Raw genomic sequence first — 24020 nt, 5'->3', positions numbered from 1 at the left:
AAAATTGTTCTCGGCGGCCAGGGCGAATCTCGGACTTTACCTTTTTGCAACCTGAATTATTTTCGTACACAGTAAGCAAAAAATCTTTGTCTTTGCTTTCATAACCTGGATTTTTTGTACGTAGGGACTTTTGTATGTAGAGGTTCCACTGTAATTGAATCACGTTTTTATAACATTATATTTACAGTTGTTGCATAAATTAATTTTAAAAGACAACTTGCATATATGTACATTCAATTTTGCAACACTGCAATTTGTTTGTTTTTTCCATGGGATAGAAGTACAAAATATAACTGCAACTCTGTCGATTTTTTTGCTTTGTTACACGAGCAAAAAATTGAGGTACGACCGTACGAGCTCAAGATGCTGCTGCTATGTAGATGGCATAGTGACGAAAATTAAGATAAGCACAGAAGAAAAAGTAAATCTGCATCTTTTCCATAAATCTCTTTACAAAAGTTATACATCACTTCACTGTTTCCAATAATATTGTTATGTATTCATATCATTGTATTATAAATTACTACTAACATTGCAGTCAAAGTTTTGGTTTGGAAATCAGCTGATGGCAAATACGAGTTTGTTTCCCCATATATAACACAATTCTGAGTGAATTCTCTTGCTTCTAGTTAGCATAAACAAATATCTAGATACTTGACTTATACGACGTGTTTTTAGGTGGAAATATCTAGATACTTGACTTATATGACATGTTTTTAGGTGGAAATATGACTTGAATATGTCTTGTTGTGATTGTGAACTACATTGTTTTTTCTTCGTTAATAATTACGTTGGCGGCATTTTTATTGAGTAAAACAAATACATGATTCCATTCGCATTTTTTCTTTATCGTAATACGAACTTTATCTTTTATCGGCATGAAACCAACAGTAAAATGTGTTCTTTCAAGCATATTAGTTTTGACTAAAATGATTTTATCTCAATTTTATATACTGTTGTGGTTGATGGCATACATTTACTGGAGTGCTATCCTTATTGCCAATGCACAATAATGGTCATTAGCAGCTTGAACAGTTTTCTCAGCTTCAGCTACAACTAGGTTTAAATTTAACTGTATATTTCCCTATTGATTTTATATCTATAGCGAATAAAGTTATTATGTTAAGAGATCTCAGTCTTATTCGACATAATGTCATTTATAACAACTGTAATAATTGTTTACTATAGTATGATGGTTGAAATACAAGCCAAACGGATGCTGTTGTTATCCAATTTGGTTGTACTTAGAATAGAAAACATTTGTTTCTCATTTGGTTGTTCATGGCTGTACACGTTTACGCAACAAGCATAACGTTAAAACCATACTTTCATAATTCGCTTTTGCTGTTTTTGAACTTATTTAAGTAGAAGATGGGATAAAGATAGGCTATTGTAATTTGGTCTCTCGTGAAATCAGATTATCTTTAGACGAATTATCGTAACTTGAACACTATAGCTACCTGTACACTGTATAAAACCTTACTATATCTTAACATACTCTAGACACCCAAAGGATTAAAAGTAGGCTTTTTTCACTTTACAGTATTTATAATACTATAATGTACTGTACAGTACTACTGTACAGCAAATTCAAAATATAATTTTACTTATTGCGCCATTCCAGGATTACTGAAATTCAAAATAAAATTTTACTTATTGCGCCATTCCGGGATTACTGCGCCGTTTGACTGGTCTAGGGCTGGGAATCTGAACGAAGGTGTGCGGCAGCCATAGACTTTAAAATCGCTTGGCGTTGAAAATTGCTCTGTGTCGGCAGCCAGGAACGGAACCCCTGCCACTAACTGAGGGCTGCCTGTATTTTGCATTCAGTTTAAGGTTTGACTGAATTCACGTTAGGTCTTTTCATGTTCCCTTTGAGAACGACCCTGCTACTGTTGGAAGAGTCTGCTGCCAGGGAACTTGTTACCTCCATATTACTGTTATTCAGGAGAATATATAGTTACTATAAAATCATTCTTGTTTGCTGGTTATCGCACATTAAAGGTTCAAAAGTTGAAAGGTCATATGATTGGGTTATATAAACTGCACATGTCTAATTCCAAGCTGCAGCAGTAGCAGTACAGTAACTCGGTGAACCATTCACTTATACTATATCTGTATGTACTGCACATGTTAAAATAGTAACCAACTCCAACAGAATGGCAATGACTTGCTGATAAGAGATAGACACAACCATAGTTATTTAAAGTTAGAATTACAATAATAAATTGTTAACCTGTACATTATTAAGATACCATTTGTTTTTAAAAGATAACCCATGATCCTATATACAATGATAAGCCTATATATGGTTTGTTTGGTGGGGTTTGTTAACATATACAGTGTTCCCCCCATATTCGCGGGGATGTGTACCAGACACCCCCGTGAATAGTTAAAGCGACCACTAAAAATGCTTATATCTGCCTATCTTGAAAGTTCAGTTACCAAATGAATACCTTAAATAACATCCTACTTCAAATATACCTAAAATTACTAACCTATTACTGTATTAATCTTTGAGGTTATATTATTGATATAATTTCAGTCATCTTAAACATTTTACCATGAAAAATATATACCTACAGCAAATAACAGAGAGAGAAAGAGACCATTGAATGGCAACATCATATATCTGACCATCAAAAGTGAAATAATGAATTATTTCGGAGACAAAATAATAATAGAGAGAGAGAGAGAGAGAGAGAGAGAGAGAGAGAGAGAGAGAGAGAGAGAGAGAGATCTGAGTAGGCAACACACTCCCCCTCCTGTCACATTACTTAAACATTTTACCATGAAAAATATATACCTACAGCAATAACAGAGAGAGAGAGAGAGAAAGAGACCATTGAATGGCAACATCATATATCTGACCATCAAAAGTGAAATAATGAATTATTTCTGAGACAAAGAATAATAATAATAGAGAGAGAGAGAGATCTGAGTAGGCAACACACTACCCCTCCTGTCACATTACTTGATATATATAACAACTGTTGGATCCCAACCATCTCAGCTTGGCTACCTGAGTTCAAAGACAAGATGCAGGGTAAAATGGATTTTCTTTTATTCTTACATAGTTTTTTTTTTTTATTCATAAACTAAAATCTTGCTAATTTACTTTAGTATTTTCTTTAATGAATTTATATTATTGCTGTTTACATTAATATTGATATTTCAAAATTAGTAAATCATTTATCATACAAAACACATACATCTCTGAGAGAGAGAGAGAGAGAGAATAATCGTAGTATTTCTGTAAAATACTTTCACATATGATTTTTGTAATTATAGTTATTAATTATTATTATTATTATTATTATTATTATTTGAAAATATTAAACAACCATATTATACATATGTGTACCATAAAATCTCTCTTCTCAGTAGAGAGAGAGAGAACACACTCTCCCTCCTCTCTAATTACTTGATATATTTGGCAGCTGTCAAACCTCAGCTTGGACTTGGAGTTCGAAAGAAAGATGCGTGAAGACTGGGATTTCCTTCATTCTTACATAATTTTTAACATTTCTAAACTAAAATCTTACTAATTCACTGTAGTATTTTCATTAATAAACTGATTGCTCTTTACATTAATATTTGAAAATTAGTAAATCATTTATTTATCGCACAAAAAAACACATCTCTGTAAGAGAGAGAGAATTATTATTGTTATGTAATATTTAATCTTATTAAACTTACTAATACAGTATTGATCAATATTAATTTAATATTTTAAAATTAGTAAATCATTTTTGTATCATAAAAATGTATTTAGGCAGGAAAATAACATCAAAATACACTAATTAGTGATTATTTATCGTCTATGGTCCAGAGAGAAATCAGCGAATCCGTGAGTCCGCAAATACGGGGGGGCTCTGTACAGGCAGTCCCCGTTTTATGATGGTTTTGGCTTACGACGTTCCAAGGTTACGACGCTTTTCAATTATACTCATCAGAAATTATTTCCAGGTTTATGACATGTTCCAGGGTTACGACGCCAATCCGACGGAAGAAATAGGACTCCAAAAACGTATAATAATCAATAGTTGAAGGTTTTTTTTATGAAAAACTCAATAAAAATGCAGTTTACATAGTTTTCAATACAACCAAAGCATTAAAGTAAGGTTTTCTTAGGATTCTTGACGATTTTCTATTATATCCCAGCTTATGATGCATCTCAAGAATGGAACCACCATTGTAAACTGGGGACTGCCTGTACATTTAAAGAAGCCTAGAAGGGTTTTAAATTCCTAAAATAATGACAAAAGTATCTGCCAGAAATTCACCGATACTGATACCGATCCAGATACTTGGACACATCCCTACAAATTATACTAAAACCTTAATTGATATTACTATTTTACAGTAAACCCCCAAATTTGTAGGCTCACGATTTGTGGACTCAGTGAATCATGGACTTCTCTATGTAACATGTATAGACATTACTCACGGAAAATTTGCCTATTCGCAGTTATTTTTCACCGACAAATATTCAAGAGGTCATGGTTGGAATAATGAACAAAACCACACAGTACAAGCCAACTGTCCAAAGGCCCCGTAGGGGGTTGCTGCCGTCAGTGCACCTCATGCGGTGCAATGAAGGCCTTATATAAGGTTCTTTGCAGCATCCCTTCAGCCCCTAGCTGCAACTACTTTTATTCCTTTTAATGTACCTCCTTTCACATTATCTTTCTTCAATCTTACTTTCCACCTTTCCCTAACAATAGATTCATAATCCAACTGAAAGGCTTTCCTTCTGTTACACCTTTCAAACCTTTTCACCGTCAATTTCCATTATATAACGCTGAATGGCCTTAGTTGCCCCAGTGCTTGGCATTTTGTCTAAAACGAGAAGGTAGCTTTATAGTGGACAGTGTCTCATTGTTTTCAGGGGTCATATTAATGAGAAAAGAAGATTAGTTCAGAGGACAGCCCTACTTTGCATATACCAAGTAACATAGTTTGGCCACTTTCCTAGGTAAAGTCGAGTGGTATCGGACCTACTTGGAGATGGACAAATTTCAGACTGATGTGTCCAGATTGCAGTGTTTAACCAATGGAAACAAAGCCTACATACTTCAGAAGCCTCTTCTCAGGGGGAAGAACTAGGATTTTCCAAAATTATGTCCAGGGCATCTGTGAACCTTTTCTTCCATGGATAGGAGATATGAAAGGAACATAAAATCATACTGGGAGGTCTCAGAAGCCTAACACACTTTTTCATTACCTGATGAAGTGGATGAAATGGTTTACATGACTAAACTTCTCAAACTTGCAGCATTATGAGCTGCCAAAGCTGTTGGAACTGGCTGTGAAAAATTATACATAAAAGTCTAGATTCAGTGAAATAGTACAGATCCAGCAAGGGCAACCCAAAATTTGCCCAAGGGCCTTGTTGGGCCCCTTAAATGTGAGGATCTGATAGCTCCTGCTGAAGGCATTGGCTCCTACATTTTCAAGTCATAGGATGAATCCTGAAACGATAGTAAAAATATTCTTACACCCAGGTAACAATGTCCACAGGTAGAAGGTACAGAAACCATTTGGTGCTGCTTTGATCTGTCGATGTTACAGATGCTGTAAGGCCTAATAAGACCACCTCCACAAAGGTACAGGGACACCTCACATGAGATTATGTTCCTTCTGCTATCAGCAGAGACTGATAAACAACTCACTGATGGGAACCTGAAAGTCCTGCAACATGGTTGCCCCTTTCCAACACCATGGCAGTTGGCATTAAAGTAATAAGTTCAGAAGAGACTGAGCAACAAACTTCGTCAATGACCCCATATGTCCAATGATTGCCTGCACCTACAAAGACTTGGAAGACCAATGGTGATGCATGCATCACTTAGTGGCATGGTGGGGGTAGTGTGAATCCCTTTCTCTGTAGGCTGCAATAACTCCTGGACACTATTGATCCACATGCTAAGGCATATATCTTTAGTAGAATGACAATTAAAACTTCTCTAGGGTTACCTCTGTAACTCCAGAGCTTGTACAGTCCAAACAAGATTTCTAAGTGACCAGATCCTCTGGAAAGACCTCATAACCAGCCAGTCACCTAAGTAACAGTAATATAGGCAAGAGAGGCTGTACTTTGGCTGAAACAAATGACCCTGATTTGAGGTCTCCCTTTCACTCACACTGAAGGAACCTCCCTAGGACAGAAGATTGAGAATGCAAGCATCCTTTAAATCAGAGAAGCATGTTGGAGTAGATGGAACAGCCCCCTCTGGAGTAATAAGGGAGTCCTGGGTGATGTAAGTTTTAATGGTGGCAAATCCTCAGCAGGAAAGAGAACAACACAAATAAAGGGAGGAATCAGACAGAGCCCTATGTATTTTCCCTGATGGTCACTTATTGAGAAGGAAAGGCTTCACAGCTGTTGATGCCTCACCATTGGAGATACAATACTCTGCTTGACAGACAGTACTGCACTAGAGAGAGAAATATATGAATGTGCAATACTGTGTGAAGACTACTCAGACTAGCATCAAATGAAGCCTTTGAGTCACAGTGCTATATGTTCTTTGCACAAAAAGAAACCCATAGGAGTGCAGACCTATCTTTGCAATCTGGGCAAGTCAGCAGAGACAAATGGTGCTAACCTCTATACTATTTACATTGAAGCTGGGGTGTCTTAATCAATTAAAGATGAGGTACAAGGCTGGCCCACTACTACACTTGAGGTTTGATTAAAATAAACCTTAATATAAATAGATCCTTTAACACAGACCTGAACATCAAAAAGTACAAGTTAATCTGATTAACTTGTTTACAGAAAATTATCATTATGTAAGAAGCATAGATACAGAAAAATCACAATTTGTAAAGCCAAAATCTGATTAATTTGTTTACATTAAATTATCACTATATATAAGAAGCATAAATACAGAAAAATCACAATTTGTAAAACATTTGGAACTGATAAAAATTTAAGCTTAACAGAGAAGGTAACCTATTGCTATGAACAAAGCTAGAGGAACAATAAAGCTGTACCTGAGCTATGCAAAAATCACAAGACATGAATTAATGTAGCTCAAAGATCACATGGCAAAATCAAGGAATCCCAAAATGAAAATGTACAATGGATTAATGTAAATTATCCAAAACTTTGAATACTTACACAAAGTTAATAGATTTGTACAAAAAATTTACTTACGGTTATAAGTCGTCCTCTCTCCTTTTCACCCTTTCATCCTTTCTTATATATGGTCGCTCCTTCATCCATTGTTATTTACGATCGAGCTGATGTTGAGTCAGCAGGTGCTCTTGCTCAAGCATCCCATAAGCCCATCCTTTAAGAAATTTCTGTAACTTTTCCTTCATTTCTGCTGTTATTTCTACATGAGTTCATACAACCATTCCCATGGGCCTCCATCATAGCTTCTTCCATTACAGTATACTGGGATTACAGTCTTTAGGAAGTCTTACATGGTGAATACAAAAGCTTTTTGGTATTGTATTGTAGTCTGGTAAAATTTTAGTTGCTATGATCCTTTTGGCAATTAACTTTTTATTGATGCAACAAGTCTCTTGTGGAATCATCTATTATTGGGGTGGTGTCAAGGAAACATGCTTTTCAGCATTTTGTCACCCATACCAAATGGCCAAAACCAAGTGATTTACTTGTGAACTCACACCACAAAATGACAAAAAAGCTAACTTCTCTAAATTCTTGCATGTACATCGTCACTGTATTGATTATGCTGTACACAGCTTCTACTGTGCACAAACCTTTTAAGATATTTACTACTTGGTGCAAAGTTTGGCAGGTAGATGCTAAATTGTAGATTTGGACTTACCTATGTGACACTGGGTTTAGGGCACTTATTGTATATTGTATGTAATTTATTTATAAATCTTGCATTAAGCACATTCTTCTTTTCAGATGTTTTGGTCGGATCTCTGTTGGGTTTATTAATAGCCTATCTCTGCTATCGGCAGTATTATCCATCGTTAACGTCACGGCACTGCCACCTTTCATATGTAATGGTCCCTACACTTTTCTATGGTGACTCAAGTAATGTTAAAAAAAATACAGAAAACTCGCCATCTGTTATGATTGATCCAGACTCTTCCATGGAAGAACAGATTAAGTGGATTTAACATTATAGGTACTGGAGTGGTTTATTTATTTTTATTGTTTTATTATGTACTTAAAAACTATTTTGTGGATGAAAATATACGCAATTGCAAATATATTTTGTGTGAAAAAATATTTACTAAACTATAATTTTGTTGTAATAAATATATTTAATAATTGTCATTTTTTTAACAACCTATGATACAGATGGCCTTGGAAAAGTCCATTTTTTAAGGGTATATTAATTAGTTAATCACATACGATTAGCCAAGGCTGAAGTGTTTAACACACTCTTGAATTGACACAACAAACTTGTGTGTTTAAATCATCTTTATTAAAGAAAGGAGCCCATCTAGTTTTCAGTTTGCTATAATTAGTGTGGGCAAAAGCAGATAGTTCGGTTTGAAATTTCAGCATATTTGCATTTAAAGGCAGGTTCTTTAGTTTGGAAAAAAGTACCTCAAAAGGCAGGTAATATTCATAGTACGAGGGTTTATAATTAGGTAACAGAAGTCCAACCCAAAAGATAAAGAAATTCCTCCTTCCTAGTTAAGTTGTAATCGGAGGTCAATAAGTGTAAGACTGTTATGAATTTCATTGTACAAGGGTTGAATGCGTTTCATATGCTGTTGAATGAGTTTCTCTTTGTTACAAATCTCAATGGTTAACAGGGCTATGGTAGAGTCATGATAAAATTTGGTATTATAAAGAGAGCGTCTATACAGCTTAAATTTTACAAAGTTCGGCGTAACATGGTTTAGTTGTAAAAATTCCAGGTCGAGCTTGGCCTTCCACCACTTCAAGGTATTCTCCAACTTGCGACATGTCAGCAGCAACGGGCGATCGTATCTTCGCTGAATTAGGTCACGGAAATGTAGTAAGCCAGTAGATCAGAGTCGAAAGAGAAACAGCAACACAAACTGATCTACTGGCTTACTACATTTCCGTGACCTAATTCAGCGAAGATACGATCGCCTCAAAACAATGTTTACAGTAGTGTTTGGAAACACTGTACTAGAGAAGAAAAGATATGGTCTGGACAAAACATAATTCATCCAAAATGGTCCTTCTCAGGGAAAAATAAAAAGTTTAGGGCCTCATTCAGTCTTAGTGAATTTGGCATGATGATATGTTCACAATACATAGAACTAAGAATACATTGTGGAGACATGGATGAAGGTAATCACAGGATATGTACAGATGAAAGAATCCATTGGAAATGGCAAAAGGACTTAACAATATTGGATAAATTCTCAGGCTAATGGTCTCACAAAGGAACTGAATTTATGGAGGTTTGGCCTCGGCATCAAGAAATAATAAAAACAAACAGAGATGATTGGGTCTAACCTAGGAACTGAAGATCAGATAAAATCCCAGTTACTAGAAACTAAATTCATCCCTGCCTTAACAGAGGCTGAAAGCACACACATTAAAGTCCATGAAACAAGGTATCAAGAATTACAACAAATGGAAAGCCTTATGCAGTTCCCAGTAAAATGAAATAGCTGAAATACTTAGAACTGGAGATGGAAATACCAGGAACCACCTACCTATCCTACACTGAACTTTCACCTCTTTAGCTGTACCGTTTCAGAAGACGGTCGATCTTTTGGCAAACCTGGTACATATGCTGGGGCTTTTTCTCTTTCAAGTCGGCACAACAGTGATAAAAATAGTACTTATAAAAATGAGAGTACCTATAAAAATAATGAAGTAAAGTAGAGACAGTTATGAGAAGAGAAAGAACAGTGCCATCATTTATATAACTAATTACCTGGGATTCAATCCTACTGATAAAGAAAACAAGAGCAACTCCTCATATATGACTAATATTCTAGATAAATTGCTGATGCGAAGGGAATCCTAGCATGAAAAGCAAAATTGAGGAAGTGAAGTAAACATCAAAATCGAGAATAAAACTAACGAAGATCACTGAGTACTTATGAAAATGGGGCAGATTTTAAAGTTATCAGACACATAATGCAGTTTAATAAAGAACTAGAAATCAGTTTACTAAGGAGCCGCAAGACCACATCACAGCTCTTTGCAACTCTGCCAAATGTTTTTGAGGTATGAAAACGAAAGACTAAGAAATTTTCGATAATACAGCAGAGAAGTTGAAAGGACATTCATAAAATGAAGAGCTTGTTCTGTAAAATCCATACCGGCAACCCATCAGCACCGTCAACTTTCTTTGGATCATTCTTATTAGGAACTTGCATATAACACAGTAGAGCGAATAAAATTTAAGAGATGGACAGCTTCAGAGATAAGGACCATTTGTACAGGTGTGAGAGCGAGCTGAAGGAAATGCCTTTTCATCAGGAGAGAAAGCTATGAATCCAGATGAAATGAAAAGGGGATATAAATTTGAAGATATTTTGGGGGGAAAAGGATCAGTAGGAAACAAGATCAGGATATAAAGTTCCCTCTGAAAACTGTATCCCTCAAGTTCAGTGACAACAATTTCAATCGGAATTAAAGCGGGAATAGATAGCAAGAGATTTTATGAATAACTGGTGAGACGGAACTTTGTTGATCTGATGGCAGAGAAGTATGCAAAAACATTTAACAGATCAAGACAGATTCTATGAGCTATTTAGAATTCAGGTCATCAACGCCACATAAAATGGGAGTTTTATGCCGGGTATGCTTTACTTGATCAAGGCACATTAAATAACCATTACTTAAACATACACTACTCACAACGTTTTTTCTCTATTATGGAGGACCAAGAGATAAATCACTTACGATAATGCGGACATGAGCATGGTTTGTCAACTCCTACGGAGACCGTTCTCATTCGTTATCGGACTGATTGACGACATTCACATGCATTAACTGTAATAGAAATGGGAATATTAAAATTTTTGGGATCTTAAAATACTTTATATGTAAAAAAAATACAGCAGAACTAGTCTTGTATTGCGATATTTTCAAATGGCAGCTGTCGGAATTGAATCGATACATCTTCAACTCAAAAGTCTTGCCTTTTCATTTCAAAACACGAAGCTGATAAGCGGTTCAAGTCAGACCTGTTATGATTCATGAGTATACCGTAATCAAAAATTTGCACAACAAAATTCTTAACATAGGATTTCGTTTAGAGAGCTCGCTACAAACATGGGGGGAACATTTACGACTTAAAACGCTCCTTGTGTCTAAGTTAACGTAGAAGTTATGTCAGTCCTATCAAAACAAAATTTCTTATCGAACGACAAGTAATGAGAACTTTACCAGAGCTGATTAGGTTTTGTAACGATTGTGAGTAAAAACTATCTTACATCTGTAAACTGTGTATTATTTTTTAAATTTAGAAGCGCAACATGGTTGCTACGTTAAAAAGTTGCAAGTACTGGCAATGCCCAACAATCTGAACTCGTCTGTAATTTGACTACGCACTTTACGTAAGGTGTTGGGGTTTATCTCCCCATGAATACTTAAATGGGTCCAATAGTGGTGTCATTTCCATAACTAGTTTCCTTGTAAGACTACAGAAACTGATCAACATTAAACATTTCTAATGTTCTAAGATAAAAATAGAATTTTTAATATGTTCATCATGCAGAAAAAGAACAGCTCATGTTCAAGACATTCAAATGCTAAATCTCAGCACTGCCATTGACGAAGATGTGATTCACGGGAGGCAATTAATTAACGTAAAGCAACAGAATCAGTTACAGGAAATAATCCTAAGAATCTACAAGAAAATATTTATCCTTATAATTCTAACCACTGTAATGTGTTTCCTATTAATCAACTTGTGTCTTGCAATACAACACATGCACATAAATACCATCACCAACCAATCTAATGATATACGGGAAATCTTTCAAAATAACATTTTGTCATTATTGGCCTTATTCCACCGCGGAGGACTGGTTTTAAATTAAAGTTTACATAACCTAAAAACAATCTTCAATTGATATATTAAACACTTCTATATTTTACCCCTGTGATCCCATCTGTACCTAAAGACGGGTTAAAAAGATGATTTTCTTTATCTACTCACCGAGATTTTTCCTTTGATATATACAAAACTTTCCACTTTCGAAAATAGAAAACATTAACTTGGAAATCCAATGCTGGCAATTTCTTATCGATCTGCACCGAAAAGCTGGTCTGGGTTTACCCCAGAAACAAATAATTATCATCAATATTTATCTTTTTCACCAGATGAAACCTGTTCATATGGAACAAACCCACAGGAACCATTAATATGAAATTCAAGCTTCCAAAGAATACGGCGTTCATTTGGAAGAAGTAAGAGGACGAAAATCGAAATATAGCAAGAGATCTCTTATTAAGAAAATAATAACGCGAAGAGGTAGTAAAAGGTGTATTCTATGATAATATTACAACTACACACAAATATAAAAAGTAACATGTTAATGATGATCTTATCGTTTCATCCCGACGTTGCCGAGCTAATTATATTGCAATCCGCAGAGTTTTAATTTAATCTTGCTGCTCTGCTCGGATATTTGCTACGAGGAAATTGCCAAGTGGTTAGTGATAGTAATAATATCTATTCATCGACAAGATTACCAGACAGTCTTTTAGTCTTATGTATTAACTTTTGATTCCAAGGAGGAAGACGTACTGTCAACCTCAAAATATTAAATGCAATGGAAATAAGGACGTAGAGAGAGAGAGAGAGAGAGAGAGAGAGAGAGAGAGAGAGAGAGAGAGAGAGAGAGATACTGTCGATTTCGAAATATTAAATGCACAATGGAACTAAGAACGTGTACTGTGAGAGAGAGAGAGAGAGAGAGAGAGATTGGGAAATGGTTGTGGTGTAAACTAATCGAAACGCTAAAGTGATGTGAATTTATACACCTTAGTTCAGGTCTAGAAACTTGGGTTGATTTATAGATTTATAGATTAAAGGCGCATACCCACTGGGGCAACTAAGGCCATTCAGCGCTGAAACTGAACTTGACAGTGGAAAGGTTTGGAAGGTGTAACAAGAAGGAAAACCTTAAAGTTGCACTATGGATAAATTGTTAGGAGAGGACGGATGGTGTAGAACTTTGTGCCTTCCTTATTCAAAAAATAAGACTCCCCAACACAGAAGTATCTTCCTTTATCAATTTACCTTTTGTATGTATCATCAAAATGACCAAAGAAATCCTTAACTGCTGCACAAGATCATAAACCGGAAAGTGGTTCCTTAAAACATCTACGTGTTGCATAGTTGCCAGGCATTCCGGTAACAAAAAATTTCCATTGTTTTAGTTATGGCCTACAGAAATAATGTTTTCCAAGTGATATCTGGTTGCATGCCTAGACTTTAGTTAAATAGTCATAATTAGGCTACTTCTTCACTTGGGACATCGATATCTAAAGTGCCTTTACAAAATGTGATTCAATGCACCTGGGGAAATACACCATATTTACTTGGGTTTCCCTCGAGTTGGGTTTCTATCATAGATTCCTAAGACTTCTCATATTTATTACTAATTTGTCTATTTCAAACTCTTAACTGCTCTCCTTAATGAATACTTTCTTGAAACAATTAAGTTTCTATGAAATCGGGTATAATTACCTACCGTATATAGGTTGTTAATTACGATGAATAACATTCGTTTCCATTTAAAATTACGATGAATAACATTCGTTTCCATTTAAAATTACGATTAACATTCGTTTCCATTTAAAATTACGATGAATAACATTCGTTTCCATTTAAAATTACGATGAATAACATTCGTTTCCATTTAAAATTACGATTAACATTCGTTTCCATTTAGAATTACGATGAATAACATTCGTTTCCATTTAAATTACGATGAATAACATTCGTTTCCATTTAAAATTACGATTAACATTCGTTTCCATTTAAAATTACGATGAATAACATTCGCTTCCATTTAAAATTACGATGAATAACATTCGTTTCCATTTAAATTACGATGAATAACATTCGTTTCCATTTAAAATTACGATGAATAACATTCGTTTCCATTTAAAATTACGATGAATAACATTCGTTTCCATTTAAAGGTGTCTCAATTCTGAACCTCACAAAATTGTGATGATTTCTCTCTCTACCATAAATGGATTTGGCATACAAAACTTGCCTCCTACACACTTTTATATTTCTGTATAAAACTGAGACTTACTTAAAAGAGAAAGTTCCTCTTGAAAGAATCATATGACTCTTACTTCGCTCTTATCTGCATTTCTATTGCATTTGGTTGTTGATCACACATGTGGAAGGTGCAACGTTATTTTACCTAAAGCTATCTAACTCTACAAATCCCTTGGAATTAACAGCTTCAACACGTGCATATCATCTGACTGTTAATCTTAATACTAGCCTATAGCTCTGGCTCCGGGTTATTTTGGTACACCGGCGGCCGCCATTACAAACAGTACAACAAAAGTCCTCACACAGTTTCTTTCTGTATTCTGATAATTCTGGTACTGCAGCTGTAACCACTAAGAGACCAATACACATTTTGGTTACGGTTACTTATGTCCATACTAAAGACGAACGCCTATCGTGTTCATATTATTGCTCCCACCGCTAACGGGGAAAAAAAATCAAGAAACTTCTCTCATTACTACTGCTGTCACATTGCAAAAGATCTGCGCACGGTTTTTCTCTGTATGAGGTAAATGAACCATGAGGCTATAATAAGCTCTCAAAACAATGAAATACTGATAAACTTTAATGTATAAACTATTTCGGATATATAAAACGTAAAAAGCCATATCTCAAGCTATGCCAAGGACAAGTGTTCGGATATCTTCAATGAATGTTGAAGAAATTGAAACAAAGTTCAAAAGTACATTGCCTTAATAAATTCTGGTACTTCATTACATTGCCCAAAATTACCGGAGGGTCTAAAACATGCTGTGCAAAAATATCAAGAAGATACAGCTGATATATAAAAAGATATTCAAGAAAACCTATGCAACAACGAGCTTGAAATGGTTGGTAAACTTTCACACTAAGTAAATTATTCCTTCATTTACTGCGTCCAAGCAATCCATATCTGCTTACACTACATGCATGCTCTGAAAAAAGAATTCTAAAGATATTCCCTTGGTATTCTAGAGAGAAAATTTTAGTTTTTGTTTGTGTGCTATTTTGTTATTTTAAGAGCCTCAAAAAAAAGATAAATGTCCAATTTGAAAAGGAATAACGCTTTATTAAAGGAGTGACTATTGTTTTTTTAAAGAAACGAGAACAATATGATAAAATCAACATTTGTGACAGATAATGTTGGCCCCAAAATAAAGTATGCCGCAATTTTGGTTCTAATGCTATAAATTTCGTTCTTCACAAACTGGGATCCTATTACACACAACATTACATGTGCTTTGAAACTACGTATTAAAAAATGTTTAATAGGATAAAAAAAATTTGGTCAGGTTCAACTTGTCTTCCTTATGTAGTTTACTTTACAGCAAAGGAGAGATGTGTATCAATCTAAAACAAGACAAATGTATGTACCTGACACACTATACCTGAAACTTACTCCTTATCTCATGTGTATGAGTCAAAATTCCGTTTGCTCAGTATCTTATCTTGTATGAAGCGTTTGATAAAAGGAGGTCGCACACAAGAGCAGCTTGCCGATAACAAAGACTGCCAGCGTGGTAGCAGTTCGTTTTTGATCGCCACAGAGCCACCAGCGCAATATCAAGAGGAATATATTCTCGACACCAACAGACACCTGCAGCCCAACGACACGAGGGACACCAAACTCAAACTTCCCGAGACATCCAAGGCTGACCTGAAGTTTCCAAACCCGCGCTAATAAACTTTCCGAGACAGCGTGCTTACTCAACTCGCCAACTGCCAAATACAGAAGTTCGGCTCGGCAGCAGCCAATTCAGGAAACACCTAACCAATATCATGGAGGAACCAATGAAGAGGAGTAAGTAGAAATGTTAATTTTCAAACTGGTTGTTTTTATTTTGCTTGGCAGTGCTCACATTACCTATATATGTCAAGTAAAATTCTTAATTTGCAGATACCCGATTGTCGCCTACTCACTAGTGTCCTCCGGCGTCTGAACCTCGAAACTTGTAGTTTAATGAATGTCAAAAATGGCTAATGTTTAATTAATCTTTTCCAAAATGGCTTGCTTAACGTTTTTCATAGCACAGTATGCTACTTGCGAACTATCTATTACTTAGAAAAATTTCTCTGTTGTTCTGCTAGAGCCTGAAAACCAGAGTATGAAATATGTCTACAAACGGCTGACGTTTTATGAAACTAACAGCGACATAACGAGAATACGACTACGACTCTATTAATCCTGCTCTAAACAATGTTGATGTTAGACGAGGCTACCTCCACTAACGGCAAAACGGCGCTTATCACGCATTTAAATCTGAGGGGCCTTGTATCAGCGATGCGGTAAGGGCTATAAAGGGCTATGAAAGAACAAAGAATCTGACATACACACTTGAAAATCGAACAAAAACTGACACACACACTTGAAAATCGAACATAAAAGTACACGTATTAACAAAAATGTAGCTAACCAATCCATGACGAATATCCTTCGAATAAAGCTATAATCAATTTAAAAGATGTCTGTATTATATTCATTTTAAGACCAAAAATTCAGGATGTCTGTATTATATTCATTTTAAGACCAAAAATTCAGGGGCTGTGTATTTCTGCTTATACTACGTAATGCAAAAAAATATGAACACAATACATGTATCTTTCAATTAGCTGTGCAATCACTTTAAATATTAATCCCCCCGCCCCTTCAGTTCGCAGATATTGCATGGTTCACCCTATCATTCAAGTATTTTCAAACAAATCATGGCTGCCTTGAATGATATGGATTCTGTAAGCTCTCGCTCGATCTAATGGCACTCTATAGACAAAATATACTGACGTACTTTACATGTAATCAAAACAAACACTCGATACATGCTCACATTACCTAAAATGCTAAAGGATTAATAAGGGAGCCGACGTTATAACAATAAGACATATTACAATGACGGACGCAACAAACAAATTTAAGGGTATGTATATATTACTTAATGACATAACTAAGAATTCCGGTTTGAAGTCTGATTGTTTCGTTTTCCTTCAGTTTTTTATCGTTGTGTCGTGAATAACTTCAGTTCCTTTGTGCGTGTTTTGCGTAATTCCTGAAAATAAAGAATTTTATGTTCACGCGGCTAAGAAATTTGATGCTTGTCTAATAAGGTTGCTTGATACCGTGATCCGTATATGCTAATGTTTCTAAAGAAACCCAAGCGATAGTATTCAAATTCCCCATCTCCGCTGGAAGCCATAATGATACAATAATAGCCACCATGGTAATGCGCGGTGGTGTGAGTGGGTACACATTTTGGAAGGTGCAGGAAAAATTGGCTAAAAATATCTACCTATTAAGGAAAAAAGAATAAAGTAAAATTTGATCCGATTTCGAAAGTAAGTCCGACGTCGCTAACGAGAGAGAGAGAGAGAGAGAGAGAGAGAGAGAGAGAGAGAGAGAGAGAGAGAGAGAGAGTGTCTTAGTTTTAACTGTAAATGGTACAAGTTCAAGCGAAGCTGTAACATTATTACCCTAAAACTGTTCTCCTTGCATTCTAATACATTTTTATCTATTTGTTAATTTATTTCGATTTAATTTTCCTTTTTAATAAGTGGTATCTTTTCTTTCTGAATTTCCCTTTACCTCGTCTTACTTCTTCCTAATGAACACCATAATCTTTGCGAGTTTGCATTTCAGGTCAATGACTCCTTTAGTGGGCTTGTTCCATACGAATAGGTTTCATCTTCTGAATAATACTTATAGTGTAACAACCGCCTGATTTTTGCGATACAATATAGACGGAGATGGGGTTGTAACTCAATCGTAGTTATGAAATCTGTAAGGCGGGAAATTCCCAATGTTGTTATTATAGATATGTAGTTCGGCGATCTGCTGGTGTGTCTGCAGAAATAAAGCCCTTCTACTGTATTTTTTCTAGACTTATTTAAAGTAGACTTGTCTGAGAGTGCTCCATCGAAGGTATCTTGCAGGTCACAATTACTTCTCGTAAACAAATCTATGCAGACACTTGGAAGAATCAGAAGGCGTATTCATACCGTTATTCAAATCCACGCTATCCTAACACTCGGAAAGTAAGTTTTCCCTTACTCGGGGAGTAAGCCTACAAACTACTTGGTGGTGGTGTTGTTCTTGCTGCTGTTGTTCTTGTTGGAGGGGTAGGAAAGCCCTACGGAAAAGCCCAAAAACGTCTGAAAAGGGTGCTTGATATGAGTTAAATATACAGGAAACAATTATTTCTAATGAAATATAAGAGTATTTATTGTAATTTTCGTTGGAGAAACAACGCGCAATTTGAGCGTACATTTTAGCAAGCGACCCGAGTAAGCTGGAAGTCGGATCACTCCTCGTTTCCATGTAGACTTGATATCATCAGTGCTTATACCAATGGAAGTTCCTTGGGGCTGCATACTTGAAGGCTCTAAAAGCAACATCAGAAGAATACCTCGGCTCAGGTAACTCGGAAGCATCTTTCGCTAGTATTGTGTTGACACCAATAGTTGGATGTATTATGTACAGCAAATATTTTAAACAATTTGACAGTTTGACGAGTCGTAACATATTAAAGACATTGTTCTAGCTCGGACAGACAGGTACTATATTGACACAATACAGGATATTCATACAAGGATGGGCTACACTGAAAGGTGGCCCGCATCGATACTAGAGGCGAACTGGGTACATGAGTCTCCAACAACATAAATCACGTAAGATGTGATTTTCGTTCTGGGTCAGGGGTTCCCAAACTGCCAGTCATGGAGGATCCAAGATTTTGAGCCCCACAGACTCGCGTATTGATTTGCTTGTATAAAAAAAGCAAGTGCATCCTTCTCATTAAAATACATGATTAAATCAATTCTTGTTAATAAACATTAATAAGCATTTTTGTTTTTGTTATTGCTCTCACTGCTGTGATTAATCTTTAATTTAATATTTAAAATGTATCTGCGCCATTAGCAATTAGTACATTTTCAGAAGGCTTATAAAGGTGGGGGTCATGGTAGGTCTGGTACTACTGAAAGGGGTCACGCTGGAAAAGTTTGGGAACTACTGTTCTAGGTGCTCCTCCTCGGTACTTGCTCTTTCAAACGAGAACTTATTCTATAGTGACAAATTTTTTACTTTCTTAATCTTTATAACACTTTCCTTCGGCTCTGCTTTAAGCGTAGGACATCGGCTAGTTCGGTGGCTTCAAACGAAATAAACAATTACGAATTTTCTTAAAACTTACGTAACTCTACCAGAAATCCTTTTTACAAGTGACTACAGAACTATTATCTTCTAGCTTTCAAGAAAAAGAGCGCTAAAACGCTCCATCTGCTCTTCTCTGCTTAATATCAGGATAAAATATACTCCTTTGTTTAAAAAACGGACGGACAACACCTCACTTTCTAATCACAATCATAAAAAATACCACTTTTGAAATTTTGATGCGGTATAAGAACCATTAAATTTTTTGAAATTTTTTGTTTTACGCAAACTGGTTTATTTTCAATTATAACTTCACAAAGTACGTATTTATACCCAAACAGGTTTCAGCCATAAAACTTGAGTGACATGTCATAGGATTTATTTGTACTGCTTTGCGTTTCCTTTTCAATTTCTACGTTTCTTGGACTAAAAAAAAAAAAAAAAATAAGACAGCATCTCAAATAAGTAGAAAAAGAAATTTTACACTGGGAAGAAGTACTTCTTCAAATTCTCTATTTCAACCCTGCTAGCCCACGAGAACTTTCATTCACTGCCTATGTGGAAAATAAATGCGGATATATTAATTAATGGCATTTCTACATTAAAGTCTGAGATATATCAAAGTCTGGACGCACCATAAATTCATCGAACTAACCCAATAATAAAAAATACTGCACTTTGTTTAAACAACTTTCTAGAAACACAACGAGGATTAATGGCAGTAAAGAAAAAGCGCAATCTTTTGTCTATTTTATAGGAAAGAGAAAAAACCATCTGTTATTCGATTTTTTAATTCCAAACGCGGACGAATAATCTTATTCTTCTAAAAAAGATATCTAAGTGGTTTAAAAATCAACCTCGTCCCAATAGTGTTTCAGATCGAAGTCATGGTTTGCAACTTCAAGCAGTGATTAGGTTCGCATTTCAACAATACAGATCATCGCCGGAAGTATGATCTAATACAACGATTACAGATTCCAAGGCGGCTGAACACGAGGGGTTCTGGAAAATTCGTGACTAAGGCCCATGGTATGACGACGTGCGGATACACTGACGGATAAGTGAACGTACATTTTTGGATTATCAGGAAATTCTTCAATTTCTTAATTTCTTGTCTTTGCCAATAATGGGGTCAAGGCAACCCCGGAAACAATCACTTTGGCTCATGCTATCAAATAAAAGCACGATAAAAAAACTCGGGTTGTGACAACTTTTAAGATGTGACCAAGGAAAACTAGAGTAACCTTGTGGTATGATCCTTATGGATTTCATATGTCAAATTAAGTCCGTTGAAAAGCAGGCCAACAGAATCGAGGTTAGTGTGGACACACATTGTTTATCAGTGCTTTCATTTTATGACTATAATCCTGCAATGTGTGAAAAACACGATAATGTAAATCAAAGGGTTCCTGTCTCCATAAGTTTACAGTTATTTTTATGATCACATGAAACAAAAGCATGCGGCAGGTCACTAAAAATAAGTTATGCGTCCTAATTCTTGTGGAAATATGACTGTGCTATCACTTCCTGTTCTTGCTATTATAGGCACTAACGTAAAGGAAGCACTTCAAAAGATTATCTAATGTTCTTTGTCACAAATTACTCTTATTTTTGAGATATGATAATGTAAATTTAACAATGAATAGGGGATACGCCGCCAAATTCTTCCGTTGCCTGTGCATACGTGTGCACATGCCACATAAAAGTTAGGGGTCCTGCACGGGGCTTCAACGTTGTTGTATCACACAGGAGATCTACTGAATGCCCGCTATATAAAGACAATTCCTTTAGTCAGAAAACAAATATTCATTAAACCTTATGGACATCTGTACCATCTAGAACATACCGTGCGAGTCATTAGTATGTGAAGAAGTCAGGTATTGATTAAACTGCGTAAGAAATCATTTGATATTTTCAACGGAACTGACGGTGGAGGAAAGGGACCAGAGTTCGCCCTCTAAAAATACCGGCATAGTTACCATAAGTTAGGCGGTACACTACTAGACTTGCGTGGAAAAACGTAAGTTAAGATGACAACCTCATAAAATTAGGTGCCTAAAGTTCACATAAAATAAAGGCTGCGCCTTTCTGGATTCACTTTCTGTAACTGGAAACAGATGAGATAATTAATTCACTCCAACCAAAGAGGAAGACTTTCATAGACCCCGAACTAACCACTCATACCTCACAATAACTGATGAAGGGCTCATATAGTAGAATATTTGCCACAAAAAGAGAAGTTATGCAAATAAAAGTTATTTAAAGGGCACAGTGGTAAAACTCTTGTGTCTCAGTTCTTTCCAACAGAATGAAGTGTAATTTGCGAGATGTGATTAAATAAATAAACCTTGGGGGAAATGTGGTACATAATCAAACTTACGCTTTCTGTAATTGTTTTATACTTTTATAGAAATATCAGTGGTCAGTCGTTAACCCATTCACCCTCTGGCTGAAACGTTCAATGAAGAACCTCTAGTTTTTCTTGAACAAAAAACGTTAGGACAGCTGCAAGATTTCCTATTTTAGGGGGGGGGGCACGTAGCTTATAACGCTTTCGCATTATGGATCTTGAAAGACTTTGTCTCATCGAATTATTGTGGTCATTTTGCTTCATATCTACTCGCTGTAATTGGTTGATAAGTGATTTTCATGTTTATTGAAAACTGGCTGTTTTTCAGACTTCGGCTTGTTTTGAGTTCTTTCGAGGATATGGCTAAATGGGCATGTTTTCTGGCATCTTTGAGCGTTTAGTCGACCAGAGTCGAATGGGAGCCAATGTGTTTTGAATGATAGTGGAAAATATAAGTCGCGGAAATATTGGTAATCACAAGCGAGTACAGGCCCCTTATATTTTCCACTATGATTCAAAACACATTGGCTCCCATTCGATTCTGGCCGGCTAAACGCTCAAAGATGCCAGAAAACATGCCCATTTAGCCATCTCCTCGAAAGAACTCAAAACAAGCCGAAGTCTGAAAAACAGCCAGTTTTCAATAAACATGAAAATCATTTATCCAAACAGTTACAAACCAATTATAGTGCGTAAATATGAAGCTAAATGAACACAATAATTCGATGAGACAGTCTTTCAAGATCCATAATGCGAAAGAACTATAAGTTACGTGCCTCCCCCAAAATACGAAATCTTGCAACTGTCCGAACTTTTTTCTATTCTGTTTAGTATCGAATATATTAACCCGTTTATTCCCCCTTACCCATCCTAAGCAAAAGCTCCCAGAGAGTAAACAAATCACGCCATTTTTTAAAGAGCAACTCATAACTATATGAAAAGCATTAATATGACAAAGAGAAACATCAGCTTACTAATTCGTGGCACGAAACTAACAACAAGCGCGTCTTACCTTATCTTGTCACAGCGAGGCTTACACACACGAGTTCAACCACCAATTCAAAGCAAGTTATTGAACTCTGAGATTAAAAACGAGGTTCTTTATCATTAGCATAGTGTCGGCCATTATAGCCTCGCCAACGTGACGCCGATATCACATATGGAAGGTGCCACATCGTTACGGTAGGCTACCGTCACAAACTGGAATGAGCGCGCGGTAACATATACAGAAATAGGGCTAAAAGTCAAGTGCAGATAAAACTAGAGTATAGGTCGGTACAAAGGTAAAAAGAGGGGCCTATATATAGCATGAGACGTACTTCAATCAAGATGAGCTTACTTTTCAGCCTGTAACACAAAATTCTAGAAAGAAAACAAGATATATCCGACAATTGGGTACATGTCAAAAGACGTACTTTTGACTATATCGTCACTACGTTATGTGTCCGAATAACATTAATAGTTCACGACACTTTAGGCACCAACCAGCAAATTCTTTTTAAAGAAACGGTTTACAATACAAAAATGTCACGAAGGACTAACATACGCCAAACAAAAAGAATAAAAAACAATAGTTTAAATATATTAATTGCTAAATAGGTAAATAAATAACCAACAACAATAATTGCTACGAAAATGCTTAAGTATTTACTGCAATGCTACGCTGACAGAAAAAAATATAATCTCAAGTGCAAAGAAAACTTGAATCTAATGATAAAACGCAACGAGCATAAATATAACGTTTGCAGAACTCATGCGAAATTCTGCTGGATTAAAAATATTTATATTACAGCTCCGTCAAGGGGAATTAAATGCTTTAATTCATAAACCAATAAGTAATTGGGATATCAAACACTGGAGAATTTGCAAACATGCAAGGTTACGAACAGCTTCAAGTTGCCAATCGGTCAACTTCTATCACACAGAAAAAAAAAGGAAGTTTGTCTGAAGAAACCCTCCTTATCTTCTCTCAAGACCAACCGGTTTATATTGTCATTCTGGTAGAGCGACCATAAATATCTTTCTAATCCAGAAAGCATTAATGAAGTCAATTCGTCAAATTCAAGGTCGCATAAAAAGTATAATCAGTATAACGACAAGTTGATATAAAATACCCAAGGTTAAGTGAAGCATGACTGACTGATTTTGTGAACTATAAGGCCGATTTTTTTCTCACATCTGTCACTTTAGAGTTACACAATGCTTACACTGGAATGGTAATATTACAGTACCTCCTAGAGTCTTCAACCTCTTACCAAGGCTCAAAAAGGGGAAAAAAGGGGAGCCCACAATCTGAAATCTTGCTACAGATCCTTGGAGTCTTTTGTGGTCGACAGTGTAAGTCACAAAG

At 35.9% G+C, this 24020-nt stretch overlaps 2 protein-coding genes and 1 long non-coding RNA gene across 8 annotated transcripts in view; 2 read left to right on the top strand and 1 right to left on the bottom strand.

The window, feature by feature from the left end:
• LOC135207888 (phospholipid phosphatase 5-like) overlaps positions 1–8266 on the top strand; it is a 57731-nt gene extending 49465 nt beyond the window's left edge. For 3 of the 4 annotated variants that reach the window (XM_064239789.1, XM_064239785.1, XM_064239784.1), the window contains exon 6: positions 7895–8266. In XM_064239789.1, the coding sequence (XP_064095859.1) occupies positions 7895–8112 (218 nt within the window). In that variant the 3' untranslated portion in view covers positions 8113–8266. Of the gene's footprint in view, positions 1–1624; positions 2020–7894 lie in introns of those variants that run through there. The other variant, XM_064239786.1, reaches the window with a different exon arrangement.
• The window catches only part of LOC135207890 (uncharacterized), an 87235-nt gene that overhangs the window by 5832 nt on the left and 57383 nt on the right, over positions 1–24020 (bottom strand). For 2 of the 3 annotated variants that reach the window (XR_010313078.1, XR_010313077.1), the window contains exon 4: positions 9215–10930. This is a non-coding gene — a long non-coding RNA (uncharacterized LOC135207890). Of the gene's footprint in view, positions 1–9214; positions 10931–24020 lie in introns of those variants that run through there. The other variant, XR_010313079.1, reaches the window with a different exon arrangement.
• Positions 15676–24020, top strand: part of LOC135207889 (uncharacterized) — a 33994-nt gene continuing 25649 nt past the window's right edge. The window contains exon 1 of the mRNA XM_064239790.1: positions 15676–15981. Coding sequence (XP_064095860.1) covers positions 15960–15981 — 22 coding nt within the window. The 5' untranslated portion in view covers positions 15676–15959. The remainder of the gene's footprint in view (positions 15982–24020) is intronic.

The sequence above is a fragment of the Macrobrachium nipponense genome, chromosome 34 (assembly GCF_015104395.2).
Source record: "Macrobrachium nipponense isolate FS-2020 chromosome 34, ASM1510439v2, whole genome shotgun sequence".
NCBI lineage: Eukaryota > Metazoa > Arthropoda > Malacostraca > Decapoda > Palaemonidae > Macrobrachium > Macrobrachium nipponense.
Note: the sequence above shows the minus strand (reverse complement) of the source record. Positions and strands in the feature narration are given on the sequence as shown.